The sequence below is a fragment of the Hyla sarda genome, chromosome 6, assembly GCF_029499605.1.
Source record: "Hyla sarda isolate aHylSar1 chromosome 6, aHylSar1.hap1, whole genome shotgun sequence".
NCBI classification, from domain to species: Eukaryota; Metazoa; Chordata; class Amphibia; order Anura; family Hylidae; genus Hyla; species Hyla sarda.
Window position 1 is genome coordinate 199,278,883 of NC_079194.1, and position 25,036 is coordinate 199,303,918.

The 25,036-nt window shown below is 41.0% G+C and overlaps 1 protein-coding gene across 8 annotated transcripts in view; it reads right to left on the reverse strand.

The window, feature by feature from the left end:
- Nucleotides 1–8,463: 8,463 nt before the first annotated feature.
- CMIP (c-Maf inducing protein) overlaps nucleotides 8,464–25,036 on the reverse strand; it is a 182,212-nt gene continuing 165,639 nt past the window's right edge. For all 8 annotated transcript variants that reach the window (XM_056526155.1, XM_056526154.1, XM_056526158.1 and 5 more), the window contains 7 exons: nucleotides 20,617–20,733; nucleotides 19,502–19,642; nucleotides 17,459–17,506; nucleotides 16,396–16,542; nucleotides 14,260–14,365; nucleotides 13,804–13,874; nucleotides 8,464–11,903 (listed from right to left, as the gene is read on the reverse strand). In XM_056526155.1, the coding sequence (XP_056382130.1) occupies nucleotides 11,850–11,903; nucleotides 13,804–13,874; nucleotides 14,260–14,365; nucleotides 16,396–16,542; nucleotides 17,459–17,506; nucleotides 19,502–19,642; nucleotides 20,617–20,733 (684 nt within the window). In that variant the 3' untranslated portion in view covers nucleotides 8,464–11,849. The remainder of the gene's footprint in view (nucleotides 11,904–13,803; nucleotides 13,875–14,259; nucleotides 14,366–16,395; nucleotides 16,543–17,458; nucleotides 17,507–19,501; nucleotides 19,643–20,616; nucleotides 20,734–25,036) is intronic.

The following is a 25,036-nucleotide window of genomic DNA, read 5'->3' on the forward strand; positions in this document are numbered from 1 at the left end:
ATAACCCCCATAAATCACTAAATTGCCCAAAAAAACCTGGGAAAAAAAAAAAAACCTGATAAGACCTAGTCACTATCATCAGGGACTTTTTTATGTTGCCTCAAATGCGCAGCGCTCTCTCTCTCCACCTGAGCGGGTGCGCATTTGAGGCAACAGGTTAGGGACGGCCACACACATCACATTCCCAGAATGATGATTCAGAGCATTGGGTTTGGGGCAGGCATATTTTTTTTAAGTTTTGGCTATGCTCTGGGTCATCATTCTGGGAACATATCCTGTTTTATTATTTTATGATTTATAGTTTTCTGGCCCACTGTACCCCATATTACGGGCCTCTGTACCCCACCTGTCTACCCCAGTTACGGCCCGCTGTCCCCCATAGTGTTCCCCTATTTTAGGGCTCAGTGCTCCCCCCATTAACGCTCCTTGAGGAGGGGTCCCACATCCTGGCTGCTATAATAAGCTCAAGGCCCCTGACTGACCTCCCACTCCAAGACCTGGTGTGCACCCACGGAGCGAAAATCATCAAAAATTAAGGTATGTCCTTATTCCAAAGAAATGTATTTACAAATTTTGGGGGGTCTTTTCTGCTATTAACCCTTGCAAAAATGTGAAATTTGGGGGGAAACACACATTTTAGTGAAAAAATTTTTTTTTTTTTTACATATGCAAAAGTGGTGAAACACCTGTGGGGTATTAAGGCTCACTTAATTCCTTGTTACGTTCCCCGAGGGGTCTAGTTTCCAAAATGGTGAGGCTTTTTTTTTTTTTTGCTGTTCTGGCACCATAGGGGCTTCCTAAATGCGACATGCCCCCAAAAAACCATTTCAGAAAAACGTACTCTCCAAAATCCCCTTGTCGCTCCTTCGCTTCTGAGCCCTCTATTGCGCCCGCCGAACAATTTACATACCGTATATACTCGAGTATAAGCCGACCCGAGTATAAGCCGAGACCCCTAATTTCAACCCAAAATCCCAGGAAAAGTTAGTGACTCGAGTATAAGCCTAGGGTGGGAAATACATCATCCCCCCCTGTCATCATCCAGACCCCCGTCATCATCCAGACCCGTCATTAACATCCTCATCATCATCCCCTTGTCATCATCCCACACATTCCCCTTCATCATCCCCTTGTCATCATCCCACACATCCCCCCTTCATCATCCCCTTGTCATCATCCCACACATCCCCCCTTCATCATCCCCTTGTCATCATCCCACACATCCCCCCTTCATCATCCCCTTGTCATCATCCCACACATCCCCCCTTCATCATCCCCTTGTCATCATCCCACACATCCCCCCTTCATTATCCCCTTGTCATCATCCCACACATCCCCCCTTCATCATCCCCACCCCCCTTCATCATCCCCACCCCCCCTTCATCATCCTCTTGTCATCATCCCACACCCCCCCCCCCCTTCATCATCCTCTTCTCATCATCCGCCCTCAGTGGTCTTCAACCTGCGGACCTCCAGAGGTTTCAAAACTACAACTCCCAGCAAGCCCGGGCAGCCATCGGCTGTCCGGGCTTGCTGGGAGTTGTAGCTTTGAAACCTCCGGAGGTCCGCAGGTTGAAGACCACTGCGGCCTTCGACATCATCCAGCCCCCTCTCACCCCCTTTAGTTCTGAGTACTCACCTCCGCTCGGCGCTGGTCCGGTCCTGCAGGGCTGTCCGGAGAGGAGGTGGTCCGGTGGGATAGTGGTTCCGGGCTGCTATCTTCACCGGGGGCGCCTCTTCTCCGCGCTTCCGGCCCGGAATAGAGGCGTTGCCTTGACAATGACGCAGAAGTACGTTGGCAATGAACGCACCTCTGCGTCGTTGTCAAGGCAACATGACTATTCTGAGGCCGGGCCCGAAGCGCTTAGAAGAGGCCTCCCCGGTGAAGATAGCAGCCCGGAACCACTGTCCCACCGGACCACCTCCTCACCGGACAGCCCTGCAGGACCGGACCAGCGCCGAGCGGAGGTGAGTACTGTACAGAACTAAAGGGGGGTGAGAGGGGGCTGGATGATGTCGAAGGCCGCAGTGGTCTTCAACCTGCGGACCTCAGGAGGTTTCAAAACTACAACTCCCAGCAAGCCCGGACAGCCGATGGCTGCCCGGGCTTGCTGGGAGTTGTAGTTTTGAAACCTCTGGAGGTCCGCAGGTTGAAGACCACTGCGGGTGGGGGAGTTCACTCGAGTATAAGCCGAGTGGGGTGTTTTCAGCACGAAAAATCGTGCTGAAACACTCGGCTTATACTCGAGTATATACGGTAGACATATGAGGTATGTGCTTACTCATAAGAAATTGGGCTACAAATAGAAGTATAAATTATATCCTTTTAACCCTTGTAAAAATTCTAAAAATGGGTCTACAAGAACATGCGAGTGTAAAAAATTAAGATTGTGAATTTTCTCCTTCACTTTGCTGCTATTCCTGTGAAACACCTAAAGAGTTAAAACGCTGACTGAATGTAATTTTGAATACTTTGGGGGTTGCAGTTTTTATAATGGGGTCATTTGTGGGGTATTTCTAAGATGAAGACCCTTCAAATCCACTTCAAAACTGAACTGGTCCCTGAAAAATAGTGAGTTTGAAAATTTTGGGAAAAATTGGAAAATTGCAGCTGAACTTTGAAGCCCTCTGGTGTCTTCCAAAAGTAAAAACATGTCAATTTTATGATGGAAACATAAAGTAGACATATTGTATTTGTGAATAAAAAAATGTATTTGGAATATCCATTTTCCTTACAAGCAGAGAGCTTCAAAGTTAGAAAAAATGCAAAATTTTTCAGCAAGTTTTGGGATTTTTCACCAAGAAAGGATGCAAGTTACCACAAAATATTACCCTTATGTTAAGGTAGAATATGTCACGAAAAAACTATCTCGGAATCAGAATGATAACTAAAAGCATTCCAGAGTTATTAATGTTTAAAGTGACAGTGGTCAGATGTGCAAAAAATGGCCGGGTCCTATGGTGTAAAATGGCCTGGTCCTTAAGGGGTTAAAGACTGTCCAATATTGTTCTATAATGGACTGTTTGCCATTGTCTAATATTATCAGAAATCTAAAGTCATTCAGTATTGACTGCTATGTTTTCCCAGAGCTAAGTAGCTGCCACACATCTTTTTGCGCAACTTATTTTCCTGGGAAACAATAGATGGGACATTTCAAACTCATTAGGTGAAATTTATCAAAAACCTGTGCAGAGGAAAAGTTGCCCATAGCAACCAATCAGATTGCTTCTTTCATTTTGCAGAGGCCTTGTTAAAAATGAAAGAAGCGTATCATTTTGTTTGTTATTGTCTTTTAATTATAATTTTTTTGTTGTTTTTTCTCTCGGGGGGGGGGGGGGGGGGGCGGGGGTAATAATTATTTAGGTATAATGTAAGATATTAATGTGTAAGGCTCTGTTTGTATACTACATCGTTGCTCTTTTTTAAATAATTGTATGAAATTATGTAATATGAAATAAAAAAATTTAAAAAAAATGAAAGAAGCGAGCTGATTGGTTGCAATGGGCAACTTGTCCTGCACAGGTTTTGATAAATTATTATTTCTGTTGGACTATGCTGACACACAGAAATTGCAAAGGTGTTGTCTGGTCTCATATTTCCTGTTATATTTATGGATATGTTCACATGCCGAAAACTTTTGACATCAGTGTGGAATGTGCTGTGAGTCACACGTAACTCCGGATGCAGATGCGCAGACTGTAGTCACAAGAACAAGCTCCCGGCTGCGACTGGGTAGCTCTTTGTGTACGCATGTTGCGGCAGATTTTACGCTGTGCATCTGTTAAGAGCAAGCACTGTGTCTACAGTGTGAAATCCGCCACTACAAGTGGACACACACAGCTACCCGGCCGCAGCAGGGAGCTCACTCTTGTGACTGCCGTCCGTCTGACCCTTCCCATAATTGTATTTTTATTTGTAGAGTTTTCAAATACAAAATGAAAGGAGCAAAAGATGAAGAAATCTTATGACAAGACCAAAGGTAAATTGCGTAAGGAAATGTCAGTTTTTAACATTGGGTTGTTGAACATTCCTCATTGACGTCAATGAGAAATGGGAAACTGGACGTGTGTGTGTGTGTGTGTGGTTTTGCCCATGTGAACATACCCTTTGCTTATATCTATGATAAAACTTATGTACTATTGAGTGCTTTTTTTATTGGTCGCTTTTTAAATAAGCACCATTAGGGCACCGATATAATCTGTGACTACAGATTACCGTAGTTATGGTGCCTGCAGGTAGTCTGAGATACTTCTGGTCTCATCATTGGTTTAGGCTGCTGTTCTCTCCTCCACCATGAAGGATGCTTGATCATAATGAGGACATTATATATATATATATATATATATATATATATATATATATATATATACACAATAGAAATGAGGAGAAGGCTGGAGCTACATTGAGGCATATGTCAGGATACTGGCAAAAAGTTATGTTTATGTATACCACTGCATACCTATTCCCTTGAATAGACTGAACATAGTCAACTAGTGACCTGAACTGGTAAATTTCTCAACTGTCTACATTTATTTTGCGGGACTCAAAAATGCAGCATTTACTTTGCAGTGAAAATGACATGTTAATAGGTTGCTGGCTTTTCAAACAACTTCCTTCATTTTGATTCCTAACTTATTTGTCATAAACTTCATTTACCAAAAATGGCTCCTTATCCCAGAAAAACTGCTCTAAAATCTTGGCCACTAGGGGGAAGATTTATCAAAACCTGTCCAGAGCAAATGTTGCCCAGTTGCCCATAGCAACCAGATTGCTTCTTTCATTTTTCAGAGGCCTTGTTAAAAATGAAAGAAGCAATCTGATTTGGTGCTACTTTTCCTCTGCACAGTTGCAGATAAATCTCCCCCTAGGTGTTTCATGTTCTTGCAATCTACTGTCTACTGCCTGCTGTTAGGGGAAATCTGTATCTAGGAACAGTCTGTGCAAGAGCAATTACAGGAAGTGGGGGGAGAGGCATACCATGTGCTCTGTGCAGGAGAGGGAGAGAGTGAGAGTGTAAAGGCCTGGGCTGAGTACCTGCAAGCTCTGAGCCTCCAGATGATTTGCACTGTCCATTCAAATTAAAGGATACCTCTTATTTCAGCACCAGCAGTGCTTATTGTAACCCTTTCCTTGCTGTCATGTTGCTGTTTATTTCCTTTTTTCTCCATAGAACCTTGCAAAGCCAGTATATCAAAAACCCCATTTCCCTCCACATGACATTTATAGTACTGTACTTTGTAAATCATGAACCCAGCACAGTGCAAGCCTGTTCAGTAGATTTTTATCAGCACCATGTCATAGCGTAGCAAAGAGGAGTATGTGATGTGTTTTACTGAAATGTAGAGCATGGAAATAGCTGTGCAGCATGGGAGGGGCTGAGTAACAGCAGTGAGAGAACTAAAATCACCTTCTCAGTGCTTTGAAGGGTTACTGTGGTAAATCTATGCTGGCTTGCATTTATTTTTTAAATGATAGATACAATTTTACATTAAAAACTTAAAAAAAAAAAAAAAAAAAAATGTTTGCATTGCCCTATTCTGACGCCCTAATATTTTTGATTTTTCAGTCTACAGAGCTGTGTGAGGGCTTGTGTTTGCATGTTGAGCTGTGATTTGCATTGGCACTGTTTTGGAGCAAGATATATAACATTTATATTTTACATTCTTACATTTTCAGATATGGAGGTATCAAGGCTTTTATTTATTTTTATATGATAAATGGGAAGACTGTGTTTTCTGAATATATATTTTTGACATTTTTAAAAACTTTTTGGGGACATTCAATCACTCGTACAATACACTGCAATACAAATGTATTGCAGTGCATTGTCATTTTAGCAATCTCTTACACCCTGATGTATTTTTCCACCCACAATTCCAGTCAGAATATTTGGGCACATACCCTTATCACCGGTTGAGGCGCAAAAGTGAAACTGAACACTTAAATTTTTCCCATAGTTTACTGTAATGAAGGGACAAGAGGACTGCAAATAAAAAAGACTTTATAGATAACATAGACTCATAGTAAATTACTTACCTGCAGTCCTGCCCTTACACATGGGGACATAAGGCCAATTTTAAAGAATTCAACTGCTGCCGGTTCCTGTTTTTTGCCTGTACGTGGGGCAAGGGCAGGTTAATATTAATAGCACTGATTTCTCAGTGCAGGCCTCTATTGGAGTGCCAGAGATACACGAGTGCAGTGCTTATGTATCTCTGGCCGTCCCATAGAAAGTGCATGAGGGGCGCAAGTCGATCCCTGTTGTGGAGATTGCAAGGAGTTCAAGTGATCAAAAATGCAAAAAAACTACTTAAAAATAAAACCAAAAAGAAGAAAAAATGCTGAAATTTTCATTCTTGAGGCTAAAAATACAGATCAAAATACTGAGTGTGCATAGTCTTACTGTTCAACTATTTTCAGGTGACTGATACATCAATTGAATCTGATTAAATTGCATTTCTCTGGTTACTATAGAGCCATATGTGGTGAGGATTTTCCAAAAGACCTTAAGTGAACTTATGTTTCCTAGATGATGCATAAATCATGTTGGGTGTTATATACACCATAAATTCATTCATGGCAATTTTTGTTGCTTCGGAACCTTCAATTAAATCTAGGTCATTATATTCTGAATCATTTGATTTGGACGTAGATTAGAGTTCATTTTAGGTTTGGATAGGAAGGTCCTCCCTATTAAAGGGGTTATCCAGGAAGCTGTGACGCTGACACTCCTGCTCCCCACTAATCACCACTACTTTCCTGGTGATATTGAGGGGACAATACAATTGCCCATTCATCCAAGCACTGACTGAGGCAGGACACCGCTGATTCCATTTATTATGCCTTAATAACCCCTTTAATTAAGTAAGTTTCCCTTATTAAATAGACAAGTATTTCCCTACATTAGGTGGATAGGGCCCCTGATAAGTAAGTCCTTCCATTAGGTAGGTAGTCCTACCATTAGGTAGGTACATTACCCTCATTAGCTAGGTATGTCCCCCCCAGTAGATATGCAGGTAAGGGCTCCCCAGTATGTAGATATGGCCTATAATAGATATGCGCCCCCCCCCCCCCCAGTAGATATGTAGGTAGGGATCCCCAGTTGGTAGATATGGCCCCTTGTAGGTATGTCCCCACAGTAGGTAGGCCAGTAGGGCTCCCCAGTAGGTAAATAGGGCCTCTGGTAGGTATATCTCCACAGTAGGTAGGAAGGTAGGGCTCCCCAGTAAGTAGCTAGGGCCCCTGTTAGGTATGCAAAACACCCCCAGTAGATAGGCAAGTAGGGCTCCCCAGTAGGAGGATAGGGTCCCTGTTAGGAATGTCACCCCAGTAGGTAGATAGGGCACCTGTTAGGTATGTCCCCCAGTGGATAGGCAGGTAGAGCTCACTAGTTAAGTCCCCCATCAAAGCTCCCCATTAAGTAATTAAATCCCTAAGCAAATAGGTAAGCCCCCGGCAATAGGCATGTCCCCATCCCCATTTAATCACTTTACTGCTGGGGTGATACACTGTAACAGACCTCCTCCTCATGTAATCTCCTTACTACTGGGATGACACACTGTAACATACACCCTCCTACTGTAATCTGCTTACTACTGGGGTGACACATTGTAACAGACTCCCTCCTCATGTAATCTCCTTACTATTTACACTTAGAAGCAGGGATCTCCACATACAGCATGACAGTAATGGCTAAAGGAAACATGTGACAGCTTAGCCCCGCCTCCTCCACAGCATCACCAAATGTCCTTCATGCCAAGATCTCCTATCCTGCACAGATAAGCTCCGCCCCTGTCTGACATCATTATTAGAGCTGATGTGTAAAGGGTCACTGGAATGACCATATGTAGTCATAGAAAGTGTGAGACCAGAGGAAAAAAAATGCCTCGTATTATCTCAGGCTGGTAGCCCCTACAATTTATGTATTTATTTATTATTTATTTTTTAGAGACAGCTCACCATGAGCATATCAAATATGTGCATATAACCCTTGTGGCTGGCAATATCCTAAAAAGTGCTGCTTGGCGTTATGGAATAGGTATCCTGTTGCAGCACAATCGGCAAGAAAACAGACCCTGAATAAGCAGGCTCCTATTCTAATAAGTTGTTTTGTCCACTTGTCATTAAACAAAATGACTATTTTAGAATAAAAGCCTGTTTATTCAGCATATCCATGAGTCAGTTGGAATTCTGCTGATATTGATCCGGCACCATTGTAAAGATACTGCAGCGCCTACTGGAAAGGGTCTGTTTTCTTGCCTTCCGATACTCGTGGATGCACAATGTGACAAATCCATGAGCTATAACACTGAACTGTTCAGAATTGGGGTCTACGACACAATTGTATATACTTCACCTCTAGTGTGACCAAATGCAACCACCCCAATTGCACAACAGTACCATATTAAGATAAAGGACTCATTAGAAAAAATGGATAAAACATACAAATGACACACCCAGTGTGAAAACAAAGGCAACAGTTTCATTTTATTTTAAAAGAAAGCACACTTTGGCGATATTCTTTAGCCAGGGAGAAGGCAGCACTCAAATCTATCACTGATATATTCCATTTCTTTTTACCTTGAAAGAGACTTGCAATTTTACATGCATGATTAAGATCCTCACATTTGTATAGGACTAAACATCAGCCAATGATAGCTTGTTTTTTTTTCTCCAAAACGTCCATAAAATTCTTGTCAAGAACAAAATTAATAGATAATTAAGAACAATTCTGTAAGCCTGATAACAGGATGAAATATACATGCCGCCACTCTTTGCATAGTGGCCTCAGCCAATTGTAAATCCAGGTTTCTAGAAGTCTGTCTCGGAGAATATAAAACACCTTCTATATATCCTTTACAACAGGCTACAAGCTGAGATAATTACATTGGATTACATAACCTCTACTGAACATTATAAGGATATTACAAGTCAACCGAGAGTTCTGTTATCATAATAAATCTTTGAGGCTCCTTTAAGACAGGCCATTACACACCGACATAGCCTGCAGTGACCTTATCTACAGCAAGAGGCTTGTAAGTTTAAAAAAAAATTAAAACTGGAAAAAAAATGAACTAAAAGGGATGTCAGCTGTGATGACGTCCTTAGTTTTCCAATATAACAACATAATTTACAGGAAGTATCACAGTATAAACATTAACCATAAACTTAATAGATATAAAATCAGACAGTGTATAGATATTTTGTATGCAAGATGTGCCCTGTTACCACAGCATATATGTGTACAGATAAATATATCTGCATTTTTATGTTTATTATACACATGAAGCAGCCTGTATGGAAACTTGCAGCATGTACGAAGGGAAGTGATTTAACAAAAAAAAAATACATTAAAAAAAAAAAAAAAAAATTGGCATTTTTTTTTCCTTTATGGGAATATATACAAGGTGAGTCAAAAGTCAGGATTCTCAAATATCTCCAAAATGTTTCCTGTAGAAATGTTATATAGTGAGTCATTCACACTCCCCACTGAATAGCTGTTTGCTACGAGAATATGAATGGGTCATTGCTTAGCAACAGATGGTAATGCCAGTGCTTGAAGCCACTTCAGAGGAGATCTTACAGGGTGTCTCACTATGTTGGAGAAAAGCTGATAAATTTGCACCGCTAAGACATATGGCCACCAGTCTAGCACAAGAGTGTCCATCTGTACATGTTCTTTTTGTAGTTTACGAAGGGGGGGGGGGGATGCCAGGATTCTCCTACATTACCAAAAGGTGTTTGAAGAGTGGGTGTCATCGATAGGTTTCCTTACTCAACACCAACCCATTTTGAAAGTCACCATCTTGCACATAACTCTAAAGAACATTCCAAGAAAAACTGATCTAGTGTTCTACCTAGTGCAGGGTTTAAAGGGGGCAGTGACTCAAGATCAAAAAAAGAAGTCGGAGACAACCGTATTTTTCGCCGTATAAGACGCATTTTTTCTTCCCCAAAACTGGGGGGGGGGGGAAAGTTGGTGAGTCTTATACGGCGCATACACATTAAAACCCTGTCCTATCGCGACGGTCCCTGCGGCCATCAACGGCCGGGACCCGCGGCTAATACAGGACATCACCGATTGCGGTGATGCCCTGTATTAACCCTTCAGACGCGGCGATCAAAGCTGACCACCGCGTCTGAAGCGAAAGTGAAACTAACCCGGCTGCTCGGTCGGGTTGTTCGGGACCGCCGCGGTGAAATCGCAGCATCCCGAACAGCTTACAGGACACCGGGAGGGACCTTACCTGCCTCCTCGGTGTCCGATCAGCGAATGAATGCTCCATGCCGGGATCCCCTGCATGGCCAGCGCTCTCCTTCGTCGTCATCACGTCGTCGCGCACGCAGTCCCGTCATCCAATAGGAGCGGCTTGCGTAGCGAGGTGATGGCGGCGACTGAGAGCGAGGATCACGGGCAGCAGAAACGTTCCGGAGCGATAGGGACACCCCGGGCACGCGGGCAGCGGTGATGGGTCCGGAGTGGCGGGGACACATGAGTATTACCTCCTATACCAGTAATCTTCAACCTGCGGACCTCCAGATGTTGCAAAACTACAACTCCCAGCATGCCCGGACAGCCAACGGCTGTCCGGGCATGCTGGGAGTTGTAGTTTTGCAACATCTGGAGGTCTGCAGGTTGAAGATCACTGTCCTATACTTTACATTGTATTTGGTTCAGAATCTTTTTTTTTTTTCTAGATTTTCCTCCTTTAAAATTGGGTGCGTCTTATATGCCGGAGCATCTTATATGACGAAAAATACGGTACCTTTTCTATCTCTGCACTATTCAGAACGCAGTGAAGCATTTCTCCTGAAATGTCCCTTTCTAATTTTTCTCAAATTCTGATATTTGAGAGGTTCCTGACTTTAGTCCACCATGCATATGAATGTTTATCATTACCATCATCATTTAAAGTAATCAAAAGAAAACAACTAAAAAAAGGTAAAAATAACAGGATACAAGTACATTAAAAAGATGATGTAGCAGAGGGCACAGACGCATTAACATGGGCCACAATGTTAAACAATTATAGCCAATAACCAAGAAGTGCAATGATTTTTTTTTTTTTCCTGTATCCCAAGCTATCAACACAGCATGTAGCTGAGGGAATATATATATAGTTCTATCAAATACACAGTACATTAACCATGGTTTATTCAAGAAAGCTTCCTCTTCTGAAATCAAAGCAAAAACAATACACATACATTAATAACACAGTCAACAAGACAGCAACATACTACTTTGTACAGTTCTATCTGCAAAAAAAAAAAAAAAAATTAACATTTTATAAATAAAAAGCAGGTCCCAGACCTGCTGAGTGTGAACCATATTCTTTTTAAATAGGTGAATGACGTAAATCCTATTTACAACAATATGAATTTGCAGGGCAAGAAAAAAGGTGCAAAGATAATGACAATCATTCTTGTTGCGCTTTGGAACTTGCTAGTTCTTGTTACGCAGCAAAAGATCAAAGCAGGATTTTTTTTCTAACTGAGTCCATCCGATCAAACTGAATAAAAAATAAAATACATAAAAAACATATGCGTTCTTAATGTTTCCCCCACACAGCATGAACACATATGCAAATAAAATTTAAAAAAAAATCCACAAAAGGTTTTCTTCTAGTTTCCTCAGTATAATCTTGCAGCTACAAAGTCTTGTCTTTCTTTTACTTAGATTAATCTTGAAATTCTCTTTAAATCTGTACGAGTTCATCCTCCCCACATTAAAAATGACCTCTAAACTTAAAAAGACACATTTGTAGTCCAAGACATTTCTTGCTCGACAGTTCTGTTATAGTATCGACTGGTAGCCAAAGTGAAAACGTCCTTCAAAGATAGCAGGGAATCACCAAGCTTCTGTATAGCGCACATCAACCTCTTTAAGGTTTGGCAATTTTGCCTATAGGAAAAAAAAAATATGAATAAATTATCACTCTATATAAAACAGCAATTTTTTATTTTTTTTTGCCATGTTGAATATTTTGCCCTATCTGCAGGAAGCATGTTATAGAGCAGGAGGAACTAAGCAAATTGATAGGTAGCTTAGTCGCAAAATAATTCAATGACACCTAATGTCCAATATGGTTTATTCCTCCATCATGAAAAAATGCTATGTTTCAACCCTTACGGGGGTCATTTTCAAGCATTTGCGTAACAATTTGTATATTCAGGATATATACAGGTATATCAATATCCCATCAAGCAAAGAACAAGAACCTGCCATATATTCCATGGGATACATGACCACATCTCAGTGGGCCTCATCCCATAGATATAACAACTACCACTGTACTATTGATAACAGGGACGCTGCAGTTATATCTATGTGATTGGAGCCATCTAATGGAATGGACAGCATTAGTAGGAAAAAGCCAAGTGCACAACAAGGTGGTACCATATTTGATGACCACCTTTCTTGGAGGCGCCAAGGACTGACATCCTAACCCGCTGTTAATACAATGGTGGGATGAGGATTCCCTGGAGCACTACCTACATAAATGATACCACCTGCTGACTATGTGCAATCCACATATCCCTGTTGTTTTTGCATGTTTTGGCATATGTATAAAATATGGAACGCCTCCTCGCTTCACCTGGAAGCCGAGCCCTGTAAAGAAATCTCACACCTGTGCACGATTTGTATACACAGTATAGGAACAAGATTTGAAAACAAGGCTCGGTGTTAGAAGCTGAGCTCTGACTATCAATCAAGCAGGGATGGGCAGCGAGGAGGCGTCCCAGCCCTCAGCACTTCAGGGACTTGGTAACACATCTGAAACTTGGCAATAGAGAAAAGCATTTTTCTATGTAAGGGTATGTTCACACTGCGTAATTCCACAAGTGGAATAACATGTTGTGAGATTACCATAACACTGTGGCTAGCTTTTTGTGAACTGGTATTTTCTGTTTGAGTTTTCTTCTTTTGCCTACAAATCCCATAATTCTATTTTCCTCCACAACTAACGAACGGTGTCAGCTAACATATTACCTTTAATTTGTGCGGAAATTAGTGTAAGAAGTATATATTAAGGAATTTCTATGCAATTAATGTACAGTTTGAAGAACTATGTGTTCCCATATAAAAAGGCAACATGATTTCACTAGTTGAGATTTGTTTTTTTTAGCACTTTAAAACATGGAAAGTAAAAAGGGACTAGTAAAAATAACACACCCACAGCAGTAAACTCACTGCTATGTTACCTGTTGAGGTATACTAGGGTGTAGGCATTTATATGCTATTTTTATGGTACATTCTGAGCTTCAAGACACTTAACTCCCAGGAAATGTTAAATATGGAACAGGATACCAGACAAAAATAACATGTGGGTCACATCTCTGGGTGTGCGACAAGCAGAGAGAACAGTAGGCGTGCTCGCATAATAAGAGGCTGGAGCAGGTTGAGTTCATGTCAGGCCTCCACTCATAAATGGAATCCTGGCAATTAAAGGCCTCCAGGTCTTTATTATGAAAGTGATACATTCCATGAATCTCTTGACTGGTATGGAAGACTGGACAGACTGGTTCAAGATGGCAAGGAAGTAGCAAAGGTACCTAACAACACAAAGTTGTACTCAAACATTACAGAAAAGTGGATGCAGAGTCACAAGTACTGATCTTGCGTTATGGCCTATTACAGTTGTCACACCTATACGTGGTCAGGACATACTGTATAATCACTTTCTATACTGCATGCTTTCAATAAATGCCTCCTATCAAGGGATGTAATGTTGACTGTTAACCACAAAGTGACTATGATGGGACAATTGGTAACAAGATAAACAGGAGTCGTGTGCATTTACCTTCAGATCCTCATACGTGTCTGCCGACAGTTTGGTGCTGTTCATATTTAAGCTGCAGAGGCTCTTCATAGCTGTAAAATATAAAGCAGAGGGTTTTAATCCTTTCTCAGAGTTGAGAACAGCAGAAATACTATTAGAAAGCAAGTCCAAATGCCGCCATCCCACCTGTGGGACTTGAATCTGATTCCCTATTGTAGAAGTTATGCATGTAGCCCTCTTCACTGAAGTCTATGTGTGTCATATAGAAAGAAGTGCCTGTGACTCTATTGGACTCCTAACATAGAGCCACATGCATTTGTAGCTATCTTTTCTTAGATGAATAGAATGACCAATGGCCACCAGGAAGGATGGGTGATAAAGCCCCAAGGACATATGCCCTCCACTAAAATGCAGTCCTTTAGGGATGGATAAATATACAGGCCATAGAATAAAATAAAGGATAGATAAGGTCCTTACAGCTCAGTGCCAGCAGCCCAGCATCCGTAACAGGGGTTTCACACAGGTTGAGAACTTGCAGCGCAGTGAGATGCTCGGACAAAACCCGCAGTCCAGCATCTCCGAACTATAAGAAACAAGAACAGCATTTATAACTTAAGGCACTTTTCTAGTCTGTTTGTCATATTCTAACATTCAGTTTTTACTTTGTAATTCTGGCATATTGAGTGCAGATTTATGGGGGAATTTTTTTTTTGTTTAAGCACAAGGCTGCAACATAACAAAATGTGAAAAAAGTGAAAGGGTCTGAAAACTTTCCAAAAGCACTGTATACCACCATATAAATGAGTCCTTGTCTGATACGAGGTTTACAATCAAAGTCCTGCTTAAAGGGGTACTCCACTGGAAAAAAAAATTAAAATCTTTAAAACAGATTTGTAAATTGCTTCTATTGTAAATTCCTTCCAGTACTACTTAGCTGCTGCATGCTCCACAGGAAGTTCCCTATTTTTTTTTCCTTTTTCTGTCTGAGCACATTGCTGTCTGCTGACACCTCTGTCCATGTCAGGAACTGTCCAGAGCAGGATAGGTTTGCTATGAGGATTTGCTCCTACTCTGGACAGTCCCTGACATGGACAGGGGTGTCAGCAGAGAGCACTGAGGTCAGACAGAAAGGAAATTAAAAAAGAAAGGAGCATACAGCAGCTGGTAAGTACTGGAAGGATTAAAGGGGTACTCCGGTGCTTAGACATCTTATCCCCTATCCAAAGGATAGGGGATAAGATGCCTGATCGCGGGAGTCCCGCCGCTGGGGACCCCCGTGATCTTGCACGCGGCACCCCGTTTGTAATCAGTCCCTGGAGCGTGTTCGCTCCGGGTCTGATTACCGGCGACCACAGGGCCGACGGTGTGTGACGTCACGCCTCCGTCCCCATGTGATGTCACGCTCCGCCCCTCAATGCAAGCCTATGGGAGGGGGCGTTATAGCTGACAAGCCCCCTCCCATAGACTTGCATTGAGGGGCGGAGCGTGAGGTCGGGCGAAGGCGTGACGACAGTAATCAGACCCGGAGCGAACACGCTCCGGGGACTGATTATAAACAGGGTGCCACGTGCAAGATCACGGGGGTCCCCAGCGGCCGGACTCCCGCGATCAGGGAGAACCCCTTTAAGATTTTTAAATAGAAGTAATTTATAAATCTGTATAACTTTCTGGCACCAGCTGATTTAAAAAATAAAAATAAAAAATTCCAGCGGAGTACCCCTTTAATGATTAGTTATGAGCAGCAGGGGCCATATTCGAATTCGCAATATTTCGCAAATATGTTGATGATTATTCGTCCTATGTTCGCTACATTCATTAACTTTTTTTTCCATGCGAAAGTTCGCATGGAAAATTTCCATGTGAAAAAAAAAAACGAATATTCGTCATTACAAGTATATAGCACTATATTCTAAATATTCGCGAAATCGCGAAGTGACGATATTCGCGATAACATTTCGCATTACGAATATTCGTGCTCAACACTATTAATGATCAGGATATGCTACAAAATGCAGTTGTCTCATTTTGAGAACTGATAAGGGTAATTTTATACACTGCATTTTTTTCAAATAATAATGCAGTTTTTGACGTAGTTTTCTGAGAAGTGGATCCAGCTAAAAGAAGAAGTTGTTAGGGGAACTCCAGCAGAAAGTGATTTCTTACAAATTTGTCCAGGCTGCTTGATTAATATAAAGAAATATATTCTACTTCCCTTTTAGCCAGCTGGATTCTCTTCGGCAACATTTGTTCCTACCCTTAGGGCCATAATATAGGGGCTGATTATTGGCCAAACAGTAATCAGTCAACGAACGAGTAAACGTGTAGTTTCTACCTGCTTAAAAATCATCGGCCGTTGGGTGCACATCCTCTGTAATAGGGGATGTGCAGACGACGGGCTGAATGCTGCAATAAAGATTTAGTAATCAATCATAAGGCCCTCTCGACATTCATACCATGTTATAGGCTCTGTAAACAAATGCCGATCTATGAGAATGGTGCTCGTTTACAGGATGGCCTGGCCTGTCTAATACAGTCATTAGAGTTCCCTTAGCCAACCATGTATTATCCCATAGTGAATCTGCTGACCTCAGCCCCAGCCTGAGCGCCACCTACCTGAGTTGACCACAGGTTGAGCTGTTTGAGAGAAGGTAGCTTGATAAGTTGCTCAGCGCAGGCACTTGTTACATTGGTGAAGGCCAGACTGAGGTTTTCTAGGTTTCCAAAGGAGCCAGAGCTGAGTAGTCTGGCCAGGTCGGCATCCTGTGGATGAAATGGATTTGTTTTTTATTTGTTCGTGTAGAGAAAATTCGGGTAGTGAGATTTTTGCCACTCAACCCTTTTGCTTTGGAAGAGATAACTGTAAGCCGAACAAAACAAAAAATGTATGGCCACATCAACAGCTAGTATGGACTAAAATGGGCATGGCTGCTTCTATCTTCTCTGTATGGCTACCTTTAGCCTGACCATAGACAACACGTTTGTTCTGATGGAGTTTCCAAACATAGATCAGACAAAGTTCAAGCATTGGTGTCAATAGAATAAACTTTTGACATGTTGCCCAGACATGACAAAATTTTTGATCACACACCGGGTCTCATTCTTCTCACCTGCTGCAACTGTGAGTAATAGTCAGCTGAAGTGTGCGGCAGTATACACTTTATATATAGGCTGCCAAATAAATCAGACTCTTTCCCTGCATTAGGCTATGGAGACTATGGAGTCTTATCTGGCGGCCATCCAGGGACAGCCAAGCACTTCAGTTGGCTATAACTCACAATCACAGTGGGTCTCAGGACTGAGACCCACTGCAATCTAAACATTGTCAAAAGTTTTTTTTTTTTTTTGATGACACTAATGCTTAAATTTATCTTTGCTGTAAAGACTCCTGGTGTCAGATGTAAAGAATGTTTGTTTCCCTGCTATACTAAAATGCACAAACATAGATAATGAGGAGGTTGTATGGACAGAATAAGTGTTCGACCTTGATATTGTTCTAACAGGCAGCAAAAGCTCTCAAAGTACACGCCTGATCTTCACAACCCTCTTGTTGGGTGTACTGGAGAATGTTGTTTGTCTTTTTTGATCAATTAAGTTATTATAGGTAATGGATATTGGCATGAGAACTATGGAAAATCAAAGATGAGCTCTAGACTAAACAATAACAGGAAACACTCACCGTAGACTTGGATGGCAGTGTTAGGCGAGTGGGTCCTCCTTTTCTTTGCTATAATCAAAGCATACAAAAGGCTCAACACAAAGCAGTTATATGAAAAAATATATAAAGATTTGATCTGTAACAAAAATAGCCATAACTGCAGCATTGTTCCAACTGGCCACAAATAGAGCCAATACTGCTGTGTGGTCTGAGCATGAGTTGAATACCACAAAATTATAATCCATCTAAAATGATGTCATATTTATAAAGCTTTTAGGTCCAATTCTGCATCTATGTCTGGCATAAAAGCCAATATGTCTAGTCAAACCAGTAAGTCTGTATATTCAAAGTTTGGGGCATTTTCACTTACAAGGGTTAACCACATATCTAAATGAGGGGAGCCCTCCAATCTCTCTCCATTTTGACCAATAGAATGGGCAGGAAAAACCTTTCAACTACATAGTTTTTTTCTGAATTAGGATTTCATTTAGGCATACATTTAATATGTAAGGTTAGTTAAAGGGGTTTTTACACTACAAGTTTACTAAGGAAGTGTGGCTAAAATCATTAACTGTTCTACAATGAATATGCCCTATATAAACGTAAGTTTGTATCTAAATGGTGATGCAACTATGGACAATCCTAACTTCAAGAATCAGTATTAGCACAGGACCTTATGGGAGAGCAGTAGGGCAAGGAGGTACATTTATTTTTCAAAAGGCCTGTAAAAGAAGAGTTGAAATGTTCACTATAATTTATAGAATACTACATTTACAGATGTAGCCAACATAATCGTGTCCTAGCACCTGACCCAGGAAATCATTGCCAGATACTTCTGGCCACTAAGTTTCCCATGTAGAAGCATAAAGTTTCTGGCATACAGATTGACAAATTGTGGCACACTGTGCACTGAACAAAAAAACTTTCTGCTTTTGCCTGGTAAGCTAAGTATAATTTTTATTTGATTCCCTTTTATTTTAGCTTTTTTCCCTATTGTCCCCTTAGATGGTGGAAGCATTCTGATAGAGGGTGTCCTTTACTAAGCTGTCACTTAGTGTTATCCTGTAAAAAAAATGGACAGTCTGGGACTTAGGTTGTAGAAGACTTGTATTATAAGGCTAGGGAGGACCAAAATAAATGGCCCTTTGGGGGACCCAATGTTTATTGTACCCCCTCTATAAATATATAATTAAAGAAAAAAAAACATGATAGAAAACCAAGCAGTAGCCGCCTGGCACTAACAGGAGCCCTGGCTTAGTAGTGTTAGTAGTGGATGCTATCTATAAGACAGTCTACACTACTAAACCATAAATAAGTCGGAAAAACTAACTATTGTTTTTAATTAAAATGAGAACAAAATCAAAGCCATACATACTACTTCTTCTTCTTCCTTTCTGCAACATCTGTGGTTACTGCCTGCCACAGGGTTTTCTAGGCAGACACAAAGCTTTAGGTGCAGCGTACACCCATAAAACTTCTGCTTCTGTCCAGGAAACCTGTGACAGTAAGCAGTTGGCAGCAAGCACTACAGGGAGGGGGGGGGATTTCCCGGGTTATGCACAGTGTGACCTGGTCAGAAAAATCTACTGACCGTAAGATCGGATTGCGTGAAGCATCCTTAGCTGTCCCTGCTACAGTGTCTATGACGTGTTATGCTAATGACCAGTGTTGCGTGAGATGTATTGTGACAATTGCCTTAGGCTACATCTGTAGGTAAAGCTTCCAAATCCAGGTATAAATTCAAACTGTAGTAAAGTATAGATTTTCTAGAAAAAAAAAAAGTCTTTACTTTATGCACTTAAAATGTTTCTAAAGTTTGCTATGTATGAGGAGTGCTCCCAGAGAGGGAGGAATCACAGTTGTAGTTCCCCATACTAATCCATTGCATTGGGTATAATACCAGACTATTTTGGATATTCATGTAAACTTTTAGAACAATTACAAGTGACCTCCATAATTCTGTATTTGTCATGTTAAGTTTGGACTAATTACTTTAGTAATTATGGTGTTTCTCCACACTGTGTTGTTGTAAATGACCAGATTCTGCCATTAGACACAACTTACCAACTCCTTCAATTCCCGCTGTCTGTCACACAACTGCTCGTACATCTTCTTCCCTACATCTGTGCTCTCCAGGGTAGAGATGATCTGCAGCTGTGTGTCATTGTTCTCTATAATGTTGTATTCCAACATCAAACAAAGAATCTATAAAAAAAGAACAAGAAGTACATTTTAGGGAGGCAATGCCTCAGTTTAATACCACTTTTTGGGTTATAACTGGTTTCAGGGTAGCTAAGTGACTACCAATATGGCCTCAATTAAAGCTCCACGAGATCTATTACTCATTTTTTCTAAATTCTGGAAGTATAATGGCTCCATAACTAAGAACATTTGCCAGTCAGCACTGTGAATTAAACTGGGTTACAACCTTTTATGGGATTTGTCATGGCAGCTATAGTGGTGATCACTCAACAAATGCAACTAAGCAGCAGCAAAATAACATTTTTAGCAACTTGCAGGAGAGAATGCAGACTAATATGTACTCTGCATTCATTTACACAATAAATAAACACAACACAGTAGTATTTCTATTGCTCTCTGTTATCAGTTTATTCAGACTGGGAGAGGCTGACTGTAGTGTTGGTCTATGGGGTGACTGACAGAAAGGCCAGAAAACTCCCAGATGTGGACATTATGGGGGAGATTTATCAAAACCTGTGCAGAGGAAAAGTTGCCCAGATGCCCACAGCAACCAATCAGATCGCTTCTTTCATTTTTAACAAGGCCTCTGCAAAATGTAAGAAGTGATCTGATTGGTTGCTATGGGCAACTGGGCAACTTTTCCTTTGCACAGGTTTTGATAAATCTCCCCCTATGTGTTCTAGATTGTCTGCTAGGAGTTGGGGGATCCTGTAAATGTCAGTATCTCAGTGTGCTTACATAGTAAAGTATGCTGCCTATTTTACGTCACTATTCTGTCATTATGTACTTGTTTCCTGAGTGCACTCTTTGTAATCACGCCCACCCTTTCTATTCTATAGTGCAGTCACAGCAAAGCAGAGATATATTGGTGGATACAGGAAATTTTGTCAGATATGTAAGAAATGTGGCCATCTGTGTGCTGGAAATCATTAATGCAATGTCGTGCTCAGATAAACAGTCCTTATGGGTTCTCCTACCTCAACCATGGTCTGGTTTCCTCGCAAGGCAAGTAACATGCATGGCCCCAGTTTGTTTTCAGCCAATGACAGAAGGAATTTCTTTGTCTTGTAGCATGAGCCCATTAAAATGTGAACCTGTGAATAAAAGGTGAAATTACTTAGAACCCTTCATTACAATAAGTATGCTAAATATAAGTAACCAAGTGTTATATCATAGCATAGACTAGATTTTAAATGTGTTTTATATTTTATAAATGTATTTTAGGGAAAAAAAAAAGCCTTAAATTGGTATTCCGGCTTTATACATTTTATTCCCTATCCAAAGGATAGGGGAGATGTATGATCGCAGGGTTCCCGCCGCTGGGGACCCCCGCGATCTCTGTGCAGCCCCCGGCATTCTGTGCCGGGCGCTGCCTCCGAGACGGAGACGTGATGTCATGGTCACACACCCCTAGTGACGTCATGCCACGCCCCCTCCATTCATGTCTATGGGAGGGAGTGTGATGGCGTTCATGTCCCCTCCCATAGACATGCCGGGGGCTGCACCGAGATTGCAGAGGTCCCCAGCGGCAGGACCCCTGCGATCATACATCTTAACCCCTATCCTTTAGATAGAGGATAGGATGTATAAAGCCGGAATACCCCTTTAAAGGGTATGTCTTTGCAACCATTGTTTTATTGTACATAAATGAAAAAATTAAGTAACACTGAAAATACAGAGACTGGACAAAATAACTAGAAACCCTATGTTAACACAGTCAAGTTGAACTTTTCCTGATACACCTCTCTTGCCTCTCTTTTCTCAGTGATACGACTTATATCACAACTGAAACATTTTATTACTTGTGCTGTTCTGAAAACCTGTTTGTCTTAGGGGCGTGATATGTTAGAACAGAGTTCCAAAGGGCTATAATTTTTGGTGTGCACGGGGAGTTGATGGGTGTGTCAATGTCTACTGTTTTTTTGTTTTATGGCATCTCAGTATGCAACATCTGCAGAATGAAGTAGCTGTAGTTGAAAGTAAAGTTTAGTTTTAGGGAATCAGTTTGTCTAGTTGTAGCCAAAAAACACTAAAAATAAATTGGTCCCTCAAATTACAGGGGGGTTTTCAACTTGCAAAGTTTGTTTGGCTGCCTCCACGAGTATCAGAACAAGGGCAACAGAACCAGTGTTGGGTTTTTTAGTAACTATTTGACAAAGTGCTCTTTTATCCCTCATATCAAGCTTTGATTTTCAACCACAGCTACATCTGTCTCCATCTGAGACCTTGAACCATCCATCAATGTAGTAACTCTGGTCGCAGATGCCCTACCTAAAGGCACACGAACAATTGTATCACTTGAACTCTGTCAGGCCACTCTTTTCTCCAACTAACTGGAATATTATTGTTACAGAGAACACATCAATACACTCAGTTGTGATATTTCTTCTGTCTACACTACTGCTATAGGACAAGGAATTAAGTGTCTGACTTTCCAGCTTTAATATATGGCAGCAGTTTCCACTCTATGTTATCTTCTTGCTGCTATGTTGCACAGAGGCCCCTTGTGTAATCAAATGCAAAATAAATGACATCATTAGAAGCCAAGTGTATTGGGGTTGGTATGTGCAGAATCTGATGACATCATATTTACATAAGGAGGAACATAAACTTGTACTTTAAACTTCCTGTTTCTCAATTTCACAGAAATGAGACTGAATGATTCGGTCACCATGCTTGGAAGATTTAACAATTATCACTTCTTATTGACCCCATGGCTGACAGGATCTTGTGAGCTGAGCCTTGACATTACACTTTAATCCTGATCAGATGAATAGTAAAAGAAGTCTGGGCTTTGATATAAGCACTAGAACACTAGAACTGCTCATACAGCCTAATGTAGTAATCAAAGCTGATCTCACAGGCAGCAGCTGCCGAATTATTTACATTTCTATTTGTCTATATATATATGGATGAGATATGTGGGATATAGTCAAAGAGTGGGCTTTGGTTATATCCTGTTCCTAGGACTGCCTATCATTTGGGTTGTTATAGGGATACTCCAGTGGAATTATTATTATTATTTTTTTTTTTTAAAGTCAACTGGTGCCAGCAAGTTAAACATATTTGTAAATTACTTCTAATAAAAAATCCACAGGCAGTTGTATAGTTCTTTTTCTGTCTGACCATAGTGCTCTCTGCTGACACCTCTGTCCATGTCAGGAACGGTCCAGAGCAGGAGAGGTTTGCAATGGGGATTTACTCCTACTCTGGACAGTTCCTGACATGGAAAGTACAGAGTCCTGAGATATGACCGCGGTACAGCTGAGATCCTGCGTGAGGATCCCTCGCAAAACGCGTTGTCACAATTGTCCAAATAAAGGGAAACGTTTATTCTATACGTTGCATCTTCATTCAGATATCCCGATACTGGGACACAGAGCAAGATTCTCCCAGGCGCCCCATTGCAGCATCAATATTTTCCTGCTGGACAAGCTACTTTGCAGCCGTACTCCAGCACAAGCGTAACCAGTTCCTGACATGGACAGAGGTGTCAGCAGAGAGCACTGTGGTCAGGCTGAAAATAAATATATAACTTCCTATGGAGCATACAGCAGCTGATAAGTACTAGAGGGATTACAATTTTTAAATAGAAGTAATTTACAAATCAGTTAAACTTTCTGGCACCAGTTGATTTGAAAAAAATATATATATGTTTTTCACAGTAATACCCCTTTAAAGTGGGTTAAAGGTTGTTTGCAACCAAAATGTAAACATTGACATTTACTAGTAAATCAGAAAGTTTCCATACCATTTACAAGGTGCTCAAAGGGGTAACATGAAGCATTAGATAACTGAATAAATAGCAATTTCCTAAAATAACAATTATGTAGCAACTATACTTTTATACAATGCAGTCTATAATATATAAGCCAGTGAGTTCCTTATAAATATAAGAATATGTAATTTGTTGTCCACATTGAAAGGGCTTCCCGAAATTCTAAATTCCCTTTTGGTTGCTTAGAGTAACAGCATGGCACTTTTCACAGTCTTTTACATATAGCTCACTGCATTATTGTGATCAAAGGGACGACAGGTTTCCGTTACTTGGTATAATCTGCTGGGACTGGGGTTTACACTGGTATCATCCACAGATTTTATATATATATATATATATATATATATATATATATATATATATATATATATATATATATATATTTATTTTTTTATAAGAGATGGAAATTTTGGTGGGTGTAGCATTTCAGAATGTAGTCTGAAAAGACAACGTGTTGTATACAGTAACAAGTCATAAATTGTGAAGGCAAACATTTGTTCAAAAATTCAGGGCTGCTAGAGATGATGTACAGAGGCACGGCGGCTGTTTTGGTAAAGGGGACATTTTTATAAAGTGTATATATTTTAAGTAATTCTTTACCAAGGAATCTTATTTTAGATTTAAATGACTATTAAGTGTCCATGCAATCCTGCTTGGAAATTCCTGTGCAGCTGTTTATTCTTTCAGTGGAAATGCATTGCCGACTATGCGGACCGGCGCCAGCTGCCCTCAGGATCTCCACCTGGAAATTCTGTAGTGTGGACCCTAACACAGAGACAGCTTAAAGGAGTATTCCAAGTTAAAAGAACTATCCATAGGACAGAGAAAAAGTGTGAGAATGCATGGGTCTGACCACTGGGACTCTCCATAATCTCAAGGTGGGCCCCCAACTTTGTTTTAAAAGTGCTGACTCCTGCATGTGCACAGGGGTACTCAGCTATCGCCAGCAGCTCCGTAGACAATGAATGGGGAGGCGGTGCACATGTGCAAGTCCCTGCTCCATTTAAAACAAAGGAATCAGGGCCTCTTTCTCGGGATAGCGGAGGGTCCCAGTGCTTTTAAATTGGAATATCCCTTTAACTGCTTGCATTAAAAGGGGTACTCCGGTGAAAACCAATTTTTTATAAATCAACTCGTGCCAGAAAGTTAAACAGATTTCTAAATTACATTGTTGCATAGTTAGTACGGTTGAAAAAAAGACATGCTCATCAAGTAAAACCAAGGAATTGAAGGGAAGGGGTATGGTTGGATGAAGGGGAAGGGATGTGATTGTATATTTCTGCATAAGCATTAATGTCATATTGTTCTAGGAATGTATCTAACATTGTTTTGTTTTCCTGCTGTGACCAGTTCCTGGGGTAGACTGTTCCATAAATTCACAGTTCTTATTACTTCTACTTAAAAATCGTAATCCTTCCAGTACTTAGCTGCTGTATGCTCCAGGGGAAGTTGTATAGTTCTTTTCAGTCTGACCACAGTGCTCTCTACTGACACCTCTGTCCTTGTCAGGAACTGTCCAGAGTACAAGCAAATCCCCATAGCAAACCTATCCTGCTCTGGACAGTTTCTGACATGGACAGAGGTGTCAGCAGAGGTGTCAGCAGAGAGTACTGTGCTCA